The following is a 23,799-nucleotide window of genomic DNA, read 5'->3' as shown; positions in this document are numbered from 1 at the left end:
CTTGAGTGCTTTGCCTCAAGCTAATCACGTAACAACAGAAGGTTGTTTGTATATGTTTAATAGGGTTGGTTCATTTCGGTTCTCAAACTTTATTTTCATTTATCATTGTCGGAAGGTTCCAGAATTCCGAAGACAATTAGAAAAGACACTCTAAAAATGGTGCATTCAGAAAAATTCAGATGTGCGAGTTCTGGGTTATTACACTGATAGCAAACTAACTACAAACTCTATGGCAATGTAAACGACGTTAGTTATTTTGTGAGGTAAATTTAATTTTACTCTTGGTTTGGTTGGTTTTTGTCGATTGCTTCCTGAACTGGATTCTATTCTTGATCAATTCGTTATGAATGTTTTCGATTGTTTTGTAATCAGAGCCCCAAAAAGCGGCCATCTTTGAAAACTAAATATACAGTTTTTTTCTCTACCAGCTTACATAATCTTCATGAAAAGCAATCACTGTATTCGGAGTATTATTAGAATACCACTGGTTGATTTTCATAAAACTTTTGCCGATCGTGTGGAAAAAACTGCTTCTTTCAAAGATGGTCGTCGTCAGATCCTCAGAAATTCTACCCAAACTATTTTTTCTCTTTCGGTTACCTGGGAAGCATGCTGTCAGGCGCATTTGAACGAGGTCACACTGCCGCATTACTATAACTGAACCAAAAGCGATCAACTATCGACAAGCATATGATTACGGGGTAAAAGCCAAATATCGAAATTCTCCTTGAAAGGAAATTCTGGACCAACCGTTACTAGCCTAACATAGTTCACATCATCTGAAAACTTTTCTCTTTTGTTTACTACCTACATCCGTGATTGGTGAGTAGCGGTAACAGACTTTCGGAGACAAAAACAGTAAAACTAGCAACCATGAATATTTACTGGCATCACGGAAGATCCCATAAGCTTTGTATGCAGGGTGGCCAGACCTACCGATTTATCGGTAGTCCTACCGATTTTGGTCTTCCCTACCGATTCACAGACGAACAAGGCAAAACTACCGATGTTTTGTTATTCCTACCGAAAACTACCGATTTTTATTGATTTTGGACACATCCTACTCAACATTCATTTTTTGGGTTGGATTTGGTCTGAGATCTGTGTTGTCAGTATTTTACAGTTCTATGTCAATACTACGTTTTTGGGACAACAACCCGGCCTACCGACAACTACCGATAAACTGTTAGTGACCCTACCGATATTAAGGAATTCTATCTGGCCACCCTGTTTGTATGTGCTTTCCTCTTTACTTCCCCTCACAATATCCTCATGCTCATTTGGTTGCAGTTTTTAACAGTCCGTTTGGTTGCATTTTTTGACACTTCGCTAATCTGTGTAGAGTCTGTAGTAAGGGATCATCCATAAATGACGTAGCATTATATGGGGGAGGGGGAGTTTTGTATTTTGTGATGATGTGTGACGACACGGGGGTAGGGGGTCATGTCATGCTATGTAGCTTTTTTAAAGGGGAATAGAATAGAATTTTTAAAAAAATTTACGCTGACAAGGGGGGGGGGACAGAGTTACCGTCAAGCTACGTAATTACCAGGGGGGTAGTTAGAGCATGGTTTTTTTTTAGTGTTTCGGATTCTCCTCGTCAGTAACAAGTACTATCTGGGTGTCCAGTTAGACTATGTATCTGAACTAGTACCCAAATTAGCACTAGTTAGACACTAGGTATTTAGAGGTTTGTGACGAAATGCTACGATGGGGGAGGGGGGGTGTTAAAAATCACTCAAAAATGCTACGTCATTTATGGATCATCCCTAACGGTTTGTCCGGAATTTCCGCTCAAAGAGACTTTTGACAGTTGGCTTATACGACCTCATATGTTTGCCGAGAACTGTAAGATTCAATCTAGTTGATGTATACCGGAAACTAAACTGAATTTCCTCACAATCAGGTCAAACCATTTCAAGTGCAACAACCGATTTTGACTTGATAGGCGTCGGAATGTTACTTTCCCGGTCCACTCATTTTTCCGGCTTTCGGATTGTTCTAATTGAAATCGAGAACGGAAATGATTTCGAAAATCAAAAGATTCCGAGAGAAATCGAAATAATCGAAAACGCTCAGCCGAAAGATTTTGACTGGAATCGAACTAACTGTATACTGTCGGTCCTACTCTGCGCGGCGTGTGACGTGACACGACTAATCTCACCTCACTCTACGTGACTTTTTTCACCGGATTCTGAAGAGTCACTTCGGGTGACGTGAGACGCTCATTTAATCGCAATGGGGAATCTCACCTCACCCGAGTCGACTCTCCGAATAGGGTGAGAAAAGTCACATAAAGTGAGGTGAAGTTAGTCGTCTCACGTCACACGCCGCGCAGAATAGGGCCCTGTATGCTAACGCCACCTACCGGGTAATAGCTGTAACTCAATTGATATTCACCATAGTGTCTGGATTCTGCTTGTATTCAGGCGCAATCGGTTTAGGGTGAAGTTCAGCTAGAATCGGTTGATGCATTTAAGCCGGAATCGCGACTGTAATCTTTAATATTCCAATTGGTATTATGGCAGAAAATGTTTCGCCTATCTGGTCTCATGTTTTATTACAGCCAACTTGGATTGGTTGAGAAATTCCGGCTGTACACTACCGCCACTTGGCGGAGCATAGCTGTAACTCGATTGATTTTCGCTTGTAGCTAAATTCCGGTTTAGGCCAAAGTCGATTGTTACATTTGAACTGGAATTCTGGATGAATTCCATCGAAATTCTAGTTTGAATTAGAGATGATCGGGTTTCAATTTTTTCGAACCCGAACCCGACCCGAACCCGAAAGCTTGAAAATTGAAAAACCCGAACCCGACCCGAACCCGAAATATTAACATTTGATAAACTCGAACCCGACCCGAGCCCGAACATTTTAAAATAGAAAAACCCGAACCCGAAAATATAAATTACGTAAAACCCGAGCCCGACCCGAACCCGATATTTTCAAAATTTTAAAACCCGAACCAGAAAATTTATAATTCGAAAAACCCTATCTGAACCGGACTTGTTAATACGGATATTCAACCAAAGATCCCGAAGATTTTTAAATTTAGGCATCTGAGCTGGATCCAAAGATCATCCAAAAGTATCATCCATAGCTCATCCAAAATAGTTATAGAATCACTCGAACCTGAAGTAACACCATATATATCTACCTATGACAAAACGAATTACTGGCGAGAGAAATTGGCATTTATATTTAGTATTATTAAACGTCGCTTTTATAGTGTTCTGAGAAACTTATAAATCGTCGATATCTTAATCAGAAAGTAGGATAAATCTGCTAACGGCTAACGCATGGGGAAACAAGAGGCATAATGATGAAAGATTCAAACAACCTTGCCCGTCGTACTTTACCAAAATTTCTAGTTTTTTTTTTATCGAAAACTATTCCTGCAAGAGTAGTTTTGTATAATGTATTACATTTACTTTATTCGACAGTTTACACGACGTCACCCGCGTTACTGGTTGGTACGGTCAAAGTTAAACTTGTGTCGAAGGGTGTCAATCAAGATTCTCTGTCGCGTTCTTGATGTCACATCATTAGCTAGTACAGTATGCGCGCCAGTAGGGATCTCCAATGGAGTTCTCGGAACGACTCCAAACTTCTACAAATCCGCTCATGGCTTGAACGATTTTTACGATCAATTTTTTAAAATCGTGAAAATTTATGTATTTTCATGAAGAATTCCGAATCCTGCAACGGCCTAGCCCGGGGACAATCTGTCAGAAAGTGCTTGTTTCATACATGTACTACTGATGTGATAGTGGCACTAGCATACCATTACCATATGAGTGCCATCGGTGATAGATTGTCTCTACTTCCCGTAGATTATTCTTGCTTGAACCAATATATTTTCCGAAAAATTTACTTTGACTTGGTTTTTTGATGATTATCATGAAAAGTAAATCGATTTTAGACGCGAAACACTTATTATTAAATGCTTTCTCATGAGTACTCGTTTTAAAAAAATAATTCGGATAGTTTGCGAATCTAAAGAGATGAAATTTCATACATGAATAAAAAATATAATAGTTGATCATCAGAAAATATAACGAATTCTAACGATTTAAAGGTGGGAGAATTTAGTATGGTTATATGTGTCATCCATTCGTATCACGAAGTAAAGTAAAATAAATAAAGTTAATGCTACAAAAGGAGTCTGGGTGTTGTGTGTAGACGCAAACAGCGTCAAGAAATGGTCGGGTGTGATCTGTTCAAAAACCCGAACCCGACCCGAATTCGAAAATTCCCGATTCGAATAACCCGAACCCGACCCGAACCCGAAAGTTTAAAATTTCTAAAACCCGGACCCGACCTGAACCCGAGAAATTAAAATTTGAAAACCCGGAACCCGACCCGAACCCGAGAAGTTTAAATTTACAAAACCCGAACCCGACCCGAAACCCGTCGGATTCGGGTCGGGTCTGGGTTTCGAATTCAAAAACCCGAACCCAACCATCTCTAGTTTGAATTCAAGTAAAAAATGCTTTGCTCATTCGGAACCGTGTTTTATTTCAGTCGGATCGGATCGACTGTCTAATAGAATATAACTGGATTCTGGATGAGCAAATAATAGCTTTGTTCCAGGACAAGGATGCTGCTCCGGAGCAAACAAGAGCAAAAAAATTTTGCTCCTTTTTACTACGGTTCTCTACCAGAAGAAGAAAAAAAAGAGGAGAAGAGAATACAGGAACGGCTTTCTACCTGTTTGTTCCGAAACACTTCCAGTTTCTCGTGGTACTGGAATAAACCTAATGATTGCACCTGAACAACACAATCTAAGCTCTGACACTATGGCGAAGTTCAATCGAGTTCCAACTGAGTTTCGGCAGGTGATAATAGTGTATTTTTTCGATTCCGCCTATAAACCTTTCGACTACTTGCTGTGCAAAATCATTTCGATCTAGATTTGAATATGAATGAGGCCGGATTCCGAAAAACGGGCACAACTAGTTTGGGGAAATGTGCATCCGGATTCGGTTTTAGCATTTTGAACCAAAATTCTGACTGAAATCAGTCAGGATTCTAGTACGGACTCTGACAGAACATTTTACTCTCATTCGAATTCCTGCTCTATTGGATGAGTAATGTTTGGAAAATGCCCTCTTGTAAATTATGTCAAGCTGGGAGAACCTATTAATATATGTATACTTTTGGGATTTTAATTGATTTCATGAACATGTGACCTTTCTTTCATCAAATCTTGAAAGTAAAGAATACGTTCTCTGTTTGCTCCTCTGATTTGATTTAAGAATTCAATTGGAACTGTCAATTGGTGCAAGAAAGTCTGTATGTTTACGAAATCAATTAAATAACCCAAAAACTATTTTTGCGCTTCATTAATTTTTACTGGGGAATTTATAAGTGAACTTCTAATGCAATCTGGCTGTTCAATTATTAACATATGCTTGTTTGAAACGAAATACAACAATGTGTAGGCAGCTTGGATGCAATTTTCAGCACCTAATTGTATATATAAACTTTTATTATTTTCTTAAAAAAAAACAATGCATAACACAGTCACGAGTTTAACATGAAACAAATGCAGTTCAAATCATTTTTGTAGCGTCTATTGATTAGTATAATCCTAACAAAAACTATCAATCTGAATTGCTAATCTCACTTAACCAGTTGGCAAATTACTAATTACTATTCCTATCGATCGGAAAACATCGTACTTTTTCTTCAAACTAAAGCTTTACCAGTAGCATCAACTGTTCCTGTCATTTTGTTACACGTAATAACCCTACATAGGACCACAATATCCTAATTCCGACTATATCAACCTAACAACCTGGTTCGTCCTAACACAAAAATCAACGCTTCGCGTTTTCGTCAACCTTCTTCGCAACCACTCAGATAAACTTAACATACGTCTTCCTGCGCTGCCAAAAGAAGCTTTTTCACCTGTCATTTCTTCGACCTATTTCCTATTTCAGCTTCTACCGGATCAAGACGTTTGCTGCTGCTGCTGCTGCTTCACCGGTACCTTCAGCGTCGAACCAAACCGTGGCAAACTGAGACCGAACTTTGTCTCTATTCCATTCAACATCGGCAGTGCCGCATGGTAACCACCAATGTGATCCGGGTTGACTTTACCCAGTTCCTGCTTGGACTGGATCACATCGGAACCGGTAGGACGTGAACCACCAAAGTCAACGTACAGCATTCGCTGCAGCAGTTCGTAGGTAACTAGGGTGACACCAAACTGAGGTGATGATCGGAAGACACGAGCTATAAACAAAAATCGGTTAGAACGAGTTTTGAGCAAAAATGGCCAACATATTACACTCACCAACTGTTCCCTTCCAAAAGGCACGTGGCCCTTCCTCGGCCATTATTTTGCGAGCTGCATCCAGCACACCGCTGTACGTCGTCTGGCCGGTACGAGCTACCACCTGGAGGCGCGTTTTGATCACATCCGCTGGTGTGACGAGTGAAGCAGCGGGAATGCCAGCAATTGCACCAGCTACCAGCAGAGACAGCGGATGATTGTAGCCCTGCTCGTCGGCGAAGGCAGCTTTCGTGTGGGCGTACATGGGGAAATAGATCGCCGAGAAGGGTACGTCACGGAGCAGACAAGCGCGGGCACCCTTGTACAGACCGAAAAGTCCCAGTTCGCGAACGACGCTCCACGCACGCACCTTAGCACCACCAGCAATTTCGCCGGCAACCTGTAGGCGGATCTTGACGATTTCCAGCGGGTTGGTGAAGATGACTTGGGAGCCACCGGCCTAGAAGGGTGGAGGATTTGATCAACAAATCGTACATTGATTAAGAATATTGTTACTTACGCAAGCACCAGCCATAACTTCGGCCCACCGTGGGATTTGACCCTGTTTGTCGGTGAACTTATCGCGAACCAAATCGTTCACCGTCAGTTTGATGGCCTTCTCCGGAGCTACGCCCATCAGCTGCGGTACCAGGCCACGGTACAGTCCGAGGAAGCCTTCGTGGCGAATGACCTGGGAACGAATTATGGGATTAAAGAGTGGACACATAAATCTTCTCCTATCAATTCGTTTCTGTATTTTAGGCCTGTTAACCCTTTAATTTTTTTTATTGAATACCTATAATAGTAAATCTTGTTCTACTTGAAATAGTTTTGAGTACAGTCGTAGTTCGCTGGTTGGACACTTTTTAGATGGACCTCCGCCTGTTTGGCCATTGCAACTTAAAAAGTATCTGAATGTCAAAATCTCGTGTCTAATCCATTTTGACAACCAAACTGACAACGCTTAGAGATGTGAACTTTAAGACGAACCACTTGCACAACTAACATCCCCTTTGGTCAGTTTTTTGACATGTGTCAGTTATTTGAACTAGCGAATCAAATTTATTGGTTGGACAGAGATTGTGGTCCAACCAGTGAGTACTACGTTGTACGTAATTTTAGTTAACCATTTAGCGTATACTATATTACAGAAACTATACAAATCGTTTACCTTTTTACAACAATCCCACGAGTTTCGGTACGCCACTTCACCGATAAATGATCCCGTTCGCTGGTTCTGCATTCGGGTTTTGACCAAATCGATTGGATAGACTGCGGTGGCTCCGACAGCTGTGGTAGACATAATGGTAAGTTATTAGTTTGATTCACATTTAAAGTACCTTATTTTATATCCCAACTTTTTACGTGCCATGATGGTATCAGAAGTCAGTTTTGTTCACAATTTGAGTCATTCTCAAATCTAGATCGAAATATTTCGAACCTTACTACGAAGTGCACCGAGAATAGAACAGGATGGGTGAAGCATTTTCTGCCAAGATTCGAATTATTTAATGTTTTGCTGTTTTCTTTTTTTCTCGATTTCGCTGTCATGACTGGACTTGGTCGTCTGCAATAGTTTCCCGGGCTTGATATAAGGAATATTATAGTGAAAACATTGGTGGAAAATCGGAGAGGTAATTTTTAGAATGACAATGTCTGCTACCTTAGCAATATAATTTTCTTCTGTTTTTATCATACGATGATTTGTATCTGGAATAGGAAAAGCAGGAACTATGAATTTTCCATCATACTCAACAATTACACTACCACGCTACAATATGCGGTTCTACGTGGTGAAACAAGTTTCACTTTCAGTATGCTTCCTCATCTCGTACAGATCAGAAGTCAAAAAGTGCAACGCTTGCGAACGCACCTGCCACTCTAGCGTGAACGTGTAACATATAGACAAAGTTCCGTTATCCCCAACTGCAAGTGAAATGAGTGAACCACAAAATAAATTTCGCCCATTGCGGGAGAACATAAACGATTGAATTATCGCAGACCCGTCTTAATGCGCGAGGTGGAACAGTAGATCAAGGCGAAAATGGAACCTTTTCTTACAGAAGTTTCCCACATACAGCTACATCATACGAGACAAGTAGTGCTAATAATGTTCAACTGCTTATTCGAGGCAGAAAGCTTCATAGCGAAGAACAACATGCAACACGACGACGAATACGAAAACATCAAAAACAAGATCCCTGTGCATATGGACCTTGATCTAACGGAAAGTCGCCCACATGATTTGGCCCCTCGTACTAGCACGGATTATATTAATAGATTCTGGTCGAAGTGTGGAGAAGTGGAATCCGTGACACTTGCAGAAACTTTTCTCTGACTTTCTCAACGGTGTTCGAATGGTGCGAATGCGGCTGAACCAACCTATACCGTCTTACTTGATTTTCGAGAGCAGATCATCTCAAGATGTTAACTTTGAGTCTACTTTCTACTTCTGCCCAAGTCAGACGTACAATCGAACCAAGTGAACAACAACTAGCAACCTCTCGATCTAGTGTGCATTGCCTCGAGAACAAAGGAAACATTTAATTTATTCTTGCCGTCATGAGTAAAGTTGACGAAAAAACTCTGCTCCGACCCAACACAGCGGTCGTTGACTTTAAATTCTGTTCAATACGATTGAGTTTTAGTGAAGTGGAATACCTGCTGAAGGTAAAGATGCAGCTTAGGCTCAAGGAGGTTATGTATCTCCAGTATCATCATCTTCGCAATGTAGTACTTATATCATTCAACACGTTAGCCAAAGCTGAACGTTTCGTTTTGCAGAACAACTTGAAGCACGTGGCTGATAGTGATAAAGTTGGAATTAAGATTCCCGTGTATATTGAAAAAGACTATGTAGATGTAAAGCTACATGACCTATCACCACGTACCCCTCCTGATCTAGTTGCAGAATACATGTCGCAATACGGAGAAGTAGAATCCGTTACACCTGATGCGTGGAGAAATTTCTTTCCGGGTACACCTAACGGTGTTCTGGTGGTGAGGATGCGGATCGAAAGACCTATCCCCTCCCACTTGACTATAAAACTTAAAACCCGCGAAGCTACTATTAATCAAACTACGTTATGCACCCATGATGGGCAAACTCCTACGTGCAAGTATTGTAATCAGACAGCACACCACGGACAACCTTGCGCGGAAGATACAGAGGAGAATGCATCTCAACCGATTGCCAACGAATCCACGGAAAACCAACCCAAAAAAGAATTTTCAATACCAATACCCGAACCACAAACGGTTGCAAAATTTGTGGCAGCTGTACAGTCCATATTGACAACTGCAAAAGCAGCATCCAGCACCCCAAACACCACTGTAAGCAATATCGGTGAAGAAGATAAAAACAATGATGACGGATTTACGCTGGTCACCCGTAAGGGTAATAAGCAGGAAAGAACATCTGATCGCGAGCACCAAGGCACCTTTAACGATAGAAGAGAATTAAATGATCCCCATGACGCAGTAGGCGAGCCGCGAAAGAAGGTCTCCGCTCGCAATAAAAAGTTGCGCGCACGAGATCCAACGGGTATCCAATAATATTTGCTCTTTTATTTTTATTTTGCACATATTGTAAACACATTTAAGATCCACGGCTCCGTCAAGCTACCGCTATGAGCCGTGTCAAATAAACAAAATAAAAAAAAAAGATGTTAACTTCATACAAAGAACTCTATGCACATTACCTGGGCAGACGCACACGTGCCAGTTCTGAAACCAGACGGCACACTACGGTAAGCCATGAGCCAAAACTACTAAAGAAAAATCATGTACTACAACCAGCAACATCAAACAGCCTTCGACATCTGCTGATACACTACAAACACACGGCCAAAAGTAAATGCCGGAAAACTAATATTCCCCGGTATCCCCAAGCCAATAGTTAACATATTTAGAGCAGAAATAAACGACCCGAGTCACTCGAAAACACAAAAAGCACCAAACATGTTACAGCGCAAATCAAAGCTGCTCTAGCAACGACGGAATGGACACAAACGCAAGCGAGGTAGAAGGCAGACGGAATGATCAGCAAGTGACAGAGTGTTCACCAAAAAAAAAAAAAAAAATTGACACACAAGAAGCTGAAAACAGTGCACCTAGGTTAGTTGACAGAAATAATATTCGATTATTCATTTTTTTTATTTATATTGTAAATGGAATTGTATTTCAATTTTGAAATGTTTTCATAAAGGCGAACGCTCCTCGAGGTTGAAGCCTTAATAAATAAATAACAAGTTTCACCTTATCAATTGGCTGGTCTACTGAATAACGGCAGCGGTATCATTATGATTTTGACACGCGGTCCTACCGGATACAATAATGAACAACGCTGAATTGTCTCCAGCTACTTCTCGAGTTTAGATTTAAAGGTAATGTTAACCAATTTAAAAACTCATGACGTTTTGGCTTGACTCCGAAACAGAGTCAGATTCCAACTCCAATCACTATCAGTTCATTCATTTCGACGACAGCTAGGGTTAAAACATGACTCAGTTTCGCCTCTAGTAAAAATCACATATGTTTACCAAGTAATTACCAAGTAACCTAGTGAAAGCCACATAGCCGGTGTATTCAAATTTCGGCTACTGCTACGCAAAAATCGTCAGAAAGAAGATTCGTAATACCGATTTTGAGATAATACAAGAAAAATTCCGAAAATATGGGCAATGGCTCAGATGTCCATGTTGATACTAGGCACTTTTACTTCTAGGAAGGGTGGAGGTGTTGGAGCAATTCCTGCGGAACTCTAGAGAAAGTCCACAGTTGGGGATTTGTTCTCTGTAGTAGGGTAGATTCACCGCCGGGGACTACTCGAGTAGAACGCGACAAAGGGCCCTATTCTCACAGTCACGTCACCTAGTGACTAGAAGGAAATTTTCTTCTAGTCACTAGGCGACGTGACTGTGAGAATTGGGCCCAAAGCATGCAGGTAAAAAAAAATGGATCCAGGTGAGAGCTAAATGGCTCGACGAACGCAAAGGATACCAGAAGCTTAAGGAAGACAGCGGTGAACGAGAAACAATCTCTCCCGAAATAATACCCAACGATGATCCCGGGGGTAAGAGAACAGAGAAGTACAAGAAATCTAGGTTTAATGGGTCGGCGTACTGGAGATAGAACAGTATGAATTCGACAGTACCACGTGACAAGTCGGCAGTGATCTTTTTTGAAAATTCCCGCTTGATAAAAAAGAACACACATACAATTTTCCCATTCTTCGAGCTGAGCGAGAGATCGCTGAAACGATTCACACAAACTTGGTTTCAAACGAATGATATGGCGCTCCCAATAGGCTGCTATTGATTTTTTTGTCGATCGGAGTTCCGGTTCCGGAGTTATGGGTAGAAAAATGCGGCCGTGTAGTATCCGGCGACATTTCACTGGTTTCGCACTCCCATGTCGTAAGTAGCGACAAGAACATCTTTATACATCATTTTCTGCATCTTTAAGATATCCTGTTTTTTGTACTAGATTAGTAAATTAATTCTGATCATTCTTCTAACTATTCGTGATAGACCTGCTTGTTTATCTTTCAAGTAGTTACGATAATAATAAAGTACTCAGGCGTAAAATTGATAGTATTTCCATTATAAATCTCAACGACGTCTAGTCTAGTAGGAGCTAATGAGTCAAACAATTAATTCATTTCTTTGGGTTTTACCAGAAGTGCCAATAACATATTTAATACATTTTGGTAGTATCCAACGAGGTAGATAAGATCGAAATGTTGAGTTAAACAAAAGTACCCAACGATAGATCGAAATGGTGAGTTAAACGAAAGATATGTGAAAAATCACCGTAGAGCCAAAATTCGAACCTGCGACCCTTGGGACTCCGGTCCAATGCACAAAGTGTTCTGCTATCCCTGAGCTATGATGACGTGCCAGGAAGAGCACATGATTAACGCATTGGCGAACAGTGATCGTACTACACTATAGAGTCCCGTATGTTTAATGAATAAGATAAAAATGAGAGGGGATAGATGACTGCCTTGCGGGACGCCGCTTGGTACATTAAACCTGCTTGACCGCGTATTACTTACCCAAACAAATGCGGACTGATCAGTTGGTGTACTTCCAGAACGTTTTCTGCTATTCACGAAGGACCAAAATGTTGCGGTCGTTTGGCATACGTACGTTAGGCATAATGAACATTAGGCATAAAGACGTTAGGCATAATGGACGTTAGGCATAATATACGTTAGGCATAATGGACGATGGGCATAAATTATCATGTTGAAGTATCACTTAAAGGATTTTTTTGCGATTATGGCCTCGGGTAGTATGAATGTTTGAACTTTTTTGTTGTTGAAGAATTATACTGGAAACTGATCAACCTTGGTCAACATTTTATTCTGCTGTATATATTTGGAGGAATCTTTGCTCAAATAAAAGCATACTCAGATTGCGAAAATTTCTCGGTATACAACCAATAAATTTCACATGACTAGAATAGTTTTATCACTTTTGTATAAAATCAATCCCAGATGTATTAACCCTTCCATGTTCATCTTTATTATAGTGCATATAAGGTTCCAAAATTATTTTTCTTTGAAAAGGTGGGGTCAAAAAACACGAAAAACTTTTTCATAAGGATAGGTGCTGCCCTCGCATTGCTGGAAGCCGCTCGAATTTTGCCTTCTGCTCAATACCTTTCTGCTAGAATAATTACAATAGTCTAAATGCGTGGAAAACGTAATTGAAGACAGTCTAAATTGATAGGTTTTATCAGTTTTTAATAATATAGCAAAATAACGAAGATATATTAAAATTCCATTTTTCGTTGTCAACTTAAACTGTCCCGGGCAGCACTGATTCAATGGAATCCAAACAGATTCATTGCAATACGCAATGTTTATAAACAACATGAACATGAAAGGGGTTAAGGTATGAATAACGTACATTAACTTAGATTAGCTCTTACATACATGAATGGGCAAAAGTCAAAGAAATGCCTTGAAGAACAGCTCATGAAAGCAAGAATGATGAATTTTATTACTCATTTATCTAATATAAGAATATTATAACTTATATATTGATTATCTCCGATATTATTCAGATCAATGATTATATTCCTGAAGCCATCAAAGAACACAAAATAAATTTCTTCGTTACGGATCTTTTTCGGATAATTACTAAACCGCAACGTTCGTGAGTCAGTGGCAATACGCAAAAATAGCTGAATATGACTATTGCACCAATATACGAAGGTGTGCTTGCCGATAACGCGGTAACTAGCATAATTCCTTGAAAAAGGCGCAATATATGCCGCCGAAATGTCGGATGAAAAGTAAATGTTTCGTTTGGTAAATACTTCAAAGACTGGAAGCCGAACGTAACCCCATCAACAGTCGTTAGTTTTTCTCACAATTTCAATATTTTGATACAATTGTATTAATAGCCTTTTTTATTTCGACTAATATGTAGTCACAGTTTCTTTTTAAAGACCTTTAACGACCTTCAATTAGCTACAGATTACTAAGTAGGGAGAGTTATGAAAATTTAGAGCCTTAGTACTCAAGTGAGAGCAAGGATGTGAAATATACAGATCGGAAAACTAGAAGTGGCTTAAAATCTTGCGGACTAATCTTTTGTCTTTTGCTGGCAGGAGTCGAGCTTAGGCAGCATTACTACGAATCGCTCAAGTCTACCACCATATCTCAAGGCAAAGACAGACTGTCCCTCTTTTCCATGAGAACCGACGGTATGTTGTGTTGACGAGGCGTTGGGAACCAAATAGCACTTCAAACCACTGTCAAGCGACCACTGCAGACGATGAAGATTGTAATCACCGATGATGAGAACACTGTCGGAGCTGCTGGCTTTGTCCAAAATATTGGATATTACGGAATTGGTGTTTGCTTTGTACAACTCTGGGTCGCTATTTGGCCTCACACATATACAGCAAATAGAGACGTACTGCAATTTGCTCCAAATTTTCAACTCCGCTTAAGCTCAGCAGAGAACCTGCGAGATAGTTCTTCAACGCTATGAGCACGCCACCACCACGGCGCACATGACTAGAAGCTGGGTTGCGATCACATCGGTATATTACGAGGTCCAGCGAAAGTTCTGAATTGAATACAGCATCGTGCAGCCATGTCTCGGTCAGAATGATGATGCCATAGTCGCTGGAGGAGAGGGGCAGCGAAAAAGCTTGCGTTTTTGTTCTCATACCATCTCTCTTTCTGGTAGTACACAGAGAGAAACTGGTCATGATGTGTATCCGGTTGTGGAGCAAGCACAGCAGGAGCCGTCGGTGCTGGAACGGACTCGTTTGTCGATGTATCACTTCTATTATAATTATAAGCTGAAAGGTAATTAACAAACAACGGATGATCGATATGAGCAGGAGATGATGACGATGATCTTCTAACTCCAATATTAGAAAACCTGTTGAGATGACCACACACGATATGATGAACGCTTTCAAGCAATCGGTTTTCTGCAACAGAGAGCTATTGAGTGCAGGAGGGACCAAAACATCATTGGAATACTCGGCTCTGACGAGAGCCTGAGGGCTACATTGGTCCACAATACAACGCAGGCTCTCTTGCGGCGTTTACACTAATCCGAGGCCAAATTGGTATGTTCGACCGGCTGTAACTATCGAGAGATGAGACCGCTTGTGGTACAGTCGACGGGAGGTTATTGATTTTTTTACTCAAAATGATAGGATACTCAGTAAAAATTTTGATTCCAATAATCCCAGCGATAAATGTGTATATAGGACGCAACAACCGGATACGATTATGGTTTGGGCTGCAGTAGCCTTAAATGGCAAAACATCTCCTGTTTTCCGAATTCCGGATGGTGTAAAAATAATCCAGTAAGTCCACCTGGAGTTTTTTTACAGCAAAATATTTTATCATGGTCGGTAGTGAGTTTCCTTACGTTAGCATTTGCTGTACCCAAGATTCAGCACAAACACATGAGGCAAAGAGCGTTCAAACGCCATTTTTGGACCAAGGAAATGTGGAGTGTTCTAATAACTGCCATTGAAAAAGTATGGAAGTGCTTTCCAAGAAAACCGTGTGAGTCAGCTACTTCATATCCCTCGCAGATTATCGCAAAAAGGATCCCATTTCGAAAAAGTTTGAAATAAATTTATCTGAAGTATGCTAGAAGTATTTGAGGATGAATCTAGACAAGTACAGGGTGAGTAGATCTTGCAGACCAACCATTTGTTAATTGATTTTAAGGCGGCGTACGAATCAGTAAAAATAAATGAGCTGTGGCAGATTATGTCAGAACATGATTTTCCGGCGAAACTGGCTAGACTGATACGTGCGACGTTGGATGGTTCAAAATCAAGCATTCGGATTGCAGATGTGTCCTTAGATGTACTGAAGCAAGGCGATGCACTTTCAAATTTGCTGTTCAATATTGCTCTTGAAGGAGCTATCAGGAGAAGAGGCGTGCAAAGGAACGGAACTATCACCATAGGGTATGCTCCTGGGTTTTGCGGGTGATATTGATGTAATTGGAATCGATCGTAGAGCAGAGGAAGAGGCCTTCGTGCCTTTTAAGAGGGACGCAGCGAAAATAGGCTCAGCCAAGACAAAGCACATGCTCGAAGGTAAAGAGAGAGGCAGGTCTAGTGGTGTTCACTCTCCTTACATACACTCTTATTTACCCGAGTTATGGCGAAATTACATCGAATTTCAGCTACAGGACAACAGGTGGTGCTAGTGTTTTGTCGGAATTCATATTTCGGTCGGTATTTTACGATTGATCGATTTCGAAACAATTCGATCTAGATTTCAGTAACAACTCGATTGAATTTCTCCATAATTACTGAAATTCGTGAATATTCAAGCAACAATCACTCGAAGAACAGCGATCGAACGGGAATCCAACACAATATAATCTAGTTGAACTAAAACAAAATGGTTGATTTTGACCCAAATCTACAATCAATTTCGGATACGTTTCGCTCCAAACTGGCTTGGCAACTCTTACAGAGCACGTAAAAAGCATGACCCATTTTCAATACTTACCGCCAGCGACCGATCCCAGCGTAAACCGGTACGTGCTCTCCAGCAGCTGAATCCAGATGGACCGGTCGGCCGGTGATTCGACGGCTTTAATCTCCGCCAACCGTCGGGTTATATGTTTTGTGTAGTGTTCCGGTGCAATACTGCTCAAGTCGTTGTACACTATGCGTCTGCAACACCGCAACACGTTTTGTATGTATGTTTCCGTACATAAGCAAAACACAATTGCCAATTGAAGATCAAAAAAGAAGAAAAAGAAAACAACACATAATCATACTCGAAGAAACAGGGTGGTTAAATCAATGGGGTAACGGAACATTTGGATTAAAAGTAGCAATAGAACATAAACAACAAAACGAATAAAAAACAAACGTGGAAAAAGAGAGAAAAAACAATGGAAAACAGCTTTATAAATTTGTATAAATAGTCGAAGGTTTCGCTGGTCTGTTCCAATGTTATATGATAGCAGAATTGAAAGAATTATAAACTTGTCTAATGAAATCACTCTACTTGATCCGTTAGCTTAATACTGGGAAAGAAAAAAAACTTACGAACTCATCGCGATTTGGAATAGTCTCTATTGTTTAAAGTTTGAAGTGCATTAGACTAATATTTTTAACATAATATGAAGGGGAAAATCAGTTGATCAACAAGCTCTGAAAATGAATGAGTACTTTTGACTTTACAGGGTATCGCATAACAGGTGAACTCTCTGGTGCAAAGATAACTTGCCTATTTTCTATAACTTTTTTACGCTTCCACCAAACCCTTTGCCATCCGTAGCAATGTTTTGATTTTACGTTAGAACAAACAGCGGCAAGGCGGCGTTACAAAAGGAAGAGAAACAGTTACACGAGGCAAATATTATGTTTTAGTAAATTTACACAATTTCAATAAAGATTTACACGTAAACGTACAAAGCTTGAAACTGATTCATTTTTCCAGTAAGAATTATGAACCAGAACCAGCAAAATGTTCCCCTAAAATAAACTTACCCCGTCTGATGTATCGCCCCGGTTAGCTGATACAAAATATCGATCTCGAGTGGGGTGATCTGACTCATTGTTTGTGCCGATTGAAGTAGCTCTTCCTTGGTGATCGGTTCCGTTCGACTGCCTGCGGTAGCGTTCAGATAAATGCGTTTAATCAACTCCATATTATTCAGCAACGAATTAAATGCCATGAAGTATGGAAAGCTGACTCGGTGTCCCTCGGTAACCTACAAATGGAAGGAACTTCATATTAAAATTTAAAAAAAAATTGAATATCGCCACCTACCGCAACCAGATTATCCTTCACCTCCGCCGTCAGCAGATGCTTTTTCACATTAACCATAATATCCTGGAAGTCGAGTGCCGAGATGAACCCGGACCCGGAGGTGTCCTTCATGCGAAACGCTTCCAGCGCACACTCCTCGTGGAAGTCATGCAGGAACTGGGAAAATTCCGCATAGCTAATCATCCGCTGTCGGTCCTTGCCGAAGTAGAGCTGTATGAATGGACCGTCCAGTTTGAAAGGGATTTTAGCGTGCAGATCGGTCTGTTGGAAAACATCGACAAACTCACTGTACGTCACCGAACCGTTTCCGTTACGATCGAATAACTGGAAGGCGGTTTTGTACAGGGCATCCGGGGCACACAGCAGACCTTCGAACGCCTGGAACTCGGCAAACGAAATCAGTCCATCCTTGCTGGTGTCGGCGATACTGGTCAGCAGCTTTACGGATGCCTGCCGGTGACAAACACACGTAAGTGTCGCGGATCACATGAACAGTTGATGATAGGAAAGGTCAGCTGAAAGTTATCTAAACAAATGGCTGACTCACCTCGTTGTACGACTGGCCCAGAAAGCTCCATACGAAGTCTTCACTGGTCATAAAAAGTTCACCGTTGACCTCGTGGGTGGCATATTTACTGAAGATTTCCCGCAGCTTCTCCGTAGATGCTCGCTTCAAATGTAACGGACTCTGTAAATAAAGAAAAAAAGATGGAATTAAACATCTATTTGTAAACTTATCCCAAGCGAATTACGGTTCTACTCAATAGCGACATTTTCGTTTGGTGCTCCCATACAACTGAATAATATAAACATTATCCACCGAGTGAACCTATTCTCGGGCGCCGGTCGGTCCCAAAACGACAAACATGATAACAGAAGACGGCAGCGATTTGGCAAGTCGGCGGCGCCGAATGCCGAATGAATGAACGTGCGTGGCTGAGTATGCGTATAATGATAAGGAGACGGCCCAAGTTTGTGACGATTGATTGCACCCGGTAGGTACCGGCGAATGGAACAGGGTTTAAGCTGAGTGACATTGCTCGAAACAATCAGAAATCATAAGTGTAGTAGACCGAAATCTTTAGAAAACAGAATTCGCGCGGAAAAACTATTGTAAACTTAGATAATCTTTAGAAGATTATAATCCAAGAATTGCTGATTTGACTATGAGGTTTGTTGATTGACCCTAATGCATGACAACAAGAAATATCCCCATCTCGATTCCGAGATCTTAAATTTATGAAATTTTTTAATTAAAAATTTCGGATTCATGTGAAAAATCCAACAATATGTATAAATTCCGACTAATCAACGACCGAAGGTTTACAGACTACTGAACAAAAAAAAGTTGATAGTGTTTTGTTACTTCTGGCGTTTTCGCTTGAACCCGAAACTGAGTCATGTTCTGACCCCAACCGCTGTCAGTTCATACATTTTGAGAGCAGTTGGGGTTAGAAACTGACTCAGCTTCGCTTCAAGCAAAAACGACATTAGAAAACAGCCATATATCGGTTGGAGAGCTATTTATAGTTCCAATGGGTTCAAAAATTCCAAATCAGTCTACTTTCAACTACCGCCGATAACGGTTACGATTTTGGTATCAAGGAAATGTACGGATCGCAATGATCGTAGATGGTGCAATAATATTAAAGTCAATAGCATCATGTGATGGATATAGGAAAGGAATATACGCCACATGATTATAAAATCGAAAATTATATACGCGAAGTCACATACACGTGACAAACATGTTAATATACAAATGCTTGAGCCCTTCGCGACCAACCACGGCACCTACACCCTCGATCTCGCAAACATGATAACTTCCCGATAATAAGGTGAACGTCTCAGCGCTTATAAATTTTCAAACGCAGTCTCAAGCTTTACTCTAAAAACTTCTACGCTCACACAATCATGATTCACTTCCGGAAGTTTATATCCTTGATATCAGCACGTTATCCATGCCTTCAATTGGACCAATTAAAAAATAAAGCTCCCATATTCACTGGACAACACGTTCTATGTCGACATGACCAAAAACTCTAGTGATATGGGGTAACTCACGCCCTATCAGAATGTGAATTATACACTGAGTACTAAATATCAGGAAGACAGTCCGTAAGACCATCTAAGGCCACACGGTTACAAAACCGAGTTTTATACAGGCGAAGTCACATGCATGCGAGCACACGCGACAAACATGTTAACATACGAACGCTTAAGCCCTTCGTGAAGTTTCAGTCGCGGTCTCAAACGCGAAACTAAAAACGTCTGTGTTCGCGCGATCATGAATCGGTCACGTCTGGAAATCATTACCCACCGTCCTAGCAACTTAGGTCCATACATTCAGTTGGACCAATAAAAAAATAAAGCTCATGTCCACTAGACAACACCTTCCATGGTGACATAACCGGGAACTCCGAGATCTCACTTTCTTCTAGTATCTGAGCCGTACACCAAAAATTAAGTATTAAATTCACAATCCGCGCGCGATCATCCAAGAACACACGCGAATATGCGAAAGGCACACGGCTATAAATTAGAATTTATTCACGCGAAGTTACATACACATTAGCACAGGCGACATGCAAGCGCGATTGAACTCGTTAGCATACAAATGCTCGAGCTCTTCGCGATGATACACGCGAACGCGAAGTATCTACGCCCACACATATTTGAACCGTTCAATGAATATCAAATTCAGAATCACGGCCCGCTGCAATTGGCCTTAAGCAGTGTTTAGACATTGCCTGTCTCGTCCGCAATTGTAGTGTGTGATTCTGACGGGGGCCCTTCCAAGAACCTACAGCTGCAGTATGCCAACTCTCGAAAAAAATTCTAAAAAAATCGATGTTATAGATTACTATCAAATCGAGCTACCGAAGGCCGTTTAATTACTTTTATTCGATAGCTGTATAACAAAACACCAGAAATCCGTTACAATCTAGGAATGTTTTGATTGCAATATATACAAAAACTCTACTGCCATCCCTAATAACAATTGAGGTTTGACCACAATCGTAAGTTAAAAGACGTTTTGTGTGTTCACAAGTAGTGTTTCCAATTTTGGACTAGCGTCAGTCCGGTTCATTGGTCAAGTGCAATGGTTCAGAAGAGACGAAGTCGAAACGCAAACATCCTAGCTAATTATAGTTCCCAACCTCTTGTGTACGTACTGTTAAAGTCGAGATCTCTGAGATAGGAGTTCATCTTAGGCTTATGAGAGCAACACAATGCCTCAGCGCAATCAGAATTATTTCAGGATTATTTGCGAAGGACGTAAGTCTATTATTCCGTGGAACACTACCAAACATCTCAAATAAAGGTACGGACAATTACGTCAAAAACCAAAAATGTAATGTATATTGTAACATTATTGAAACAAACAAATTATGGAATTGTTCAAATTTCTTTAACTTTTTATCGATTCACTTGAGAAAACCAGTACACCAAATAAATTTCAAACCCTTATCGAAAAATGAAAAATATCTTAACTAGTCATATTACATTGGATAACCATTTCCTTAAAACATTTTTATAAACCCGAAATGGATATATGTCGTCTCTTAATACTTCTCACTCTCTCTGAAAACTGAATACCTTATCGAGAGCTTTAGAAAAAATTAAATCGCTCTATTTCCGTATAGATAGATATAAAAGAACAGCTCATGTTAAAAAGAAGGAAAGTATCCACATGATATTTGGATCAACAATAACAACTATTGTAAATACAAAAATAAATAGACAACATATAAGACAAATGAATAACGTTATTAATTAGGTCGTATTTCTCTATTTCGGTTATTCAGTCACATAAAATGGACAAATTTTCGGCCCCTCTGTCAGCCAAATTACTTTTGGCAAAATGACCTACATTCAAACGGCATTCAACCAAATGACATTCGACGAAATGGACCTTTCGGCCAACTAAATCTTTCGGCTAATTGGACCTTTCGGCCAAATGTCCCATTCGGTCAAATGTCCCATTCGTTCAAATGTCCCATTCGGTCAAATGTCCCATTCGGCCAAATGTCCCATTCGGCCAAATGTCCCATTCGGCCAAATGTCCCATTCGGTTTAAATTTCCCATTCGGCCAAATGTCCCATTCGGTCAAATGTCCCATTCGGTCAAATGTCCCATTCGGCCAAATGTCCCATTCGGCCAAATGTCCCATTCGGCCAAATGTCCCATTCGGCCAAATGTCCCATTCGGCCAAATGTCCCATTCGGCCAAATGTCCCATTCGGCCAAATGTCCCGTTCGGTCAAATGTCCCGTTCGGCCAAATGTCCCGTTCGGACAAATGTCCCGTTCGGTCAAATGTCCCGTTCGGTCAAATGTCCCGTTCGGTCAAATGTCCCATTCGGCCAAATGTCCCGTTCGGCCAAATGTCCCGTTCGGCCAAATGTCCCGTTCGGTCAAATGTCCCGTTCGGTCAAATGTCCCGTTCGGTCAAATGTCCCATTCGGCCAAATGTCCCATTCGGCCAAATGTCCCATTCGGCCAAATGTCCCATTCGGCCAAATGTCCCATTCGACCAAATGTCCCATTCGACCAAATGTCCCATTCGACCAAATGTCCCATTCGACCAAATGTCCCATTCGGCCAAATGTCCCATTCGGCCAAATGTCCCATTCGGCCAAATGTCCCATTCGGCCAAATGTCCCATTCGGCCAAATGTCCCATTCGGCCAAATGTCCCATTCGGCCAAATGTCCCATTCGGCCAAATGTCCCATTCGGCCAAATGTCCCATTCGGCCAAATGTCCCATTCGGCCAAATGTCCCATTCGGCCAAATGTCCCATTCGGTTTAAATTTCCCATTCGGCCAAATGTCCCATTCGGTCAAATGTCCCATTCGGCCAAATGTCCCATTCGGCCAAATGTCCCATTCGGCCAAATGTCCCATTCGGCCAAATGTCCCATTCGGCCAAATGTCCCATTCGGCCAAATGTCCCATTCGGCCAAATGTCCCATTCGGCCAAATGTCCCATTCGGCCAAATGTCCCGTTCGGTCAAATGTCCCGTTCGGCCAAATGTCCCATTCGGACAAATGTCCCATTCGGACAAATGTCCCATTCGGCCAAATGTCCCATTCGGCCAAATGTCCCATTCGGCCAAATGTCCCATTCGGCCAAATGTCCCATTCGGCCAAATGTCCCATTCGCCCAAATGCCCCGTTCGGCCAAATGTCCCATTCGACCAAATGTCCCATTCGGCCAAATGTCCCATTCGACCAATCGAGATTCGGCCAAAGAGCATTCGGCTAAATGGCATTCATCCAAATGACCCGTTCGGTCCTTTCGGCCAAAGAGCGTTCGGCCGAACACCATTCGGCTAAATGGCTTTCGACCAAATGACTGAACACCGTTCATAACACTCCGATTATATCCTAAACTAGACATTACTTTTCAATTTTTATTGTTGTCACATTATTTCGCCCTGCGTAGCCAGAGGTTACAATGGTAACTATTAGTACATCATGCACGATTTTCTCGAAAGCCTATAACTTAAAATTGAGTTCGTGTGATAGTTCTCAACATCATAGATGTTGCCAGACGGGCGCAATAGAAGCTAGTTTGCCCACTACTTGATTTCTAATTTATTTGCCTGTCCAACAGACCCTAGATGACAGGGCGGCCAAGGTACATCTACAAGAATATTGGTTTTTCGTAAACAAACAAGAATTCTTCAATATTTTTTTACTTTAATGATTTCAGTTGAGCGGGTCGCCTCGGAGAATGTTGACTGCAAGTCTCTGAGAAAAAGCGCATCGGGGGAGGGGCAAAAACTCCCACAATATTTACATATGTTTAGAACTCAACTTGTTTTTCTTTTTTCAATAGTACTCCCAAGAATATCCAACGCTTTTTCGAAGAAAATTTGCTTAAAACCCATAAAAAATCCCGAACTTAGCTCACTTTTTTCCCCCAACTTTGCATATAACCCCTTAATGGAATGAATAAATGATCAGAAGTGAACGAATGAAAGTGGTTGATAAAATTGCAGAGAATTTATCAAATGAATAAAATAATCCAAATTAATATAATGAATAAAATGCATAAGAAGAATAAAATGGCAACAATCAATTCAATTGATCAACGGAATGAATGTAAAAATTAATCTAAAGAATAAAATGAATGAATGTGATAAAATGATTAAAATTCGCATAATAAATACAATTAATAAAATTATTATAATCAATATTCAAAGGAATAAAATGAACCAATT

At 40.9% G+C, this 23,799-nt stretch overlaps 1 protein-coding gene across 3 annotated transcripts in view; it reads right to left on the bottom strand.

The window, feature by feature from the left end:
• Window positions 1-367: 367 nt before the first annotated feature.
• Window positions 368-23,799, bottom strand: part of LOC131684276 (calcium-binding mitochondrial carrier protein Aralar1) — a 47,264-nt gene continuing 23,832 nt past the window's right edge. For 2 of the 3 annotated variants that reach the window (XM_058966993.1, XM_058967003.1), the window contains exons 2-10: window positions 18,118-18,258; window positions 17,571-18,020; window positions 17,288-17,511; window positions 17,025-17,060; window positions 16,296-16,462; window positions 7,452-7,570; window positions 6,801-6,971; window positions 6,302-6,740; window positions 368-6,240 (exon numbers count right to left, since the gene is read on the bottom strand). In XM_058966993.1, the coding sequence (XP_058822976.1) occupies window positions 5,957-6,240; window positions 6,302-6,740; window positions 6,801-6,971; window positions 7,452-7,570; window positions 16,296-16,462; window positions 17,025-17,060; window positions 17,288-17,511; window positions 17,571-18,020; window positions 18,118-18,258 (2,031 nt within the window). In that variant the 3' untranslated portion in view covers window positions 368-5,956. The remainder of the gene's footprint in view (window positions 6,241-6,301; window positions 6,741-6,800; window positions 6,972-7,451; window positions 7,571-16,295; window positions 16,463-17,024; window positions 17,061-17,287; window positions 17,512-17,570; window positions 18,021-18,117; window positions 18,259-23,799) is intronic. The other variant, XM_058967010.1, reaches the window with a different exon arrangement.

This window comes from Topomyia yanbarensis, chromosome 1 (genome assembly GCF_030247195.1).
Source record: "Topomyia yanbarensis strain Yona2022 chromosome 1, ASM3024719v1, whole genome shotgun sequence".
NCBI lineage: Eukaryota > Metazoa > Arthropoda > Insecta > Diptera > Culicidae > Topomyia > Topomyia yanbarensis.
The sequence above is the reverse complement of the archived record's forward strand: the minus strand, read 5'-3'. Positions and strand labels throughout refer to the sequence as shown.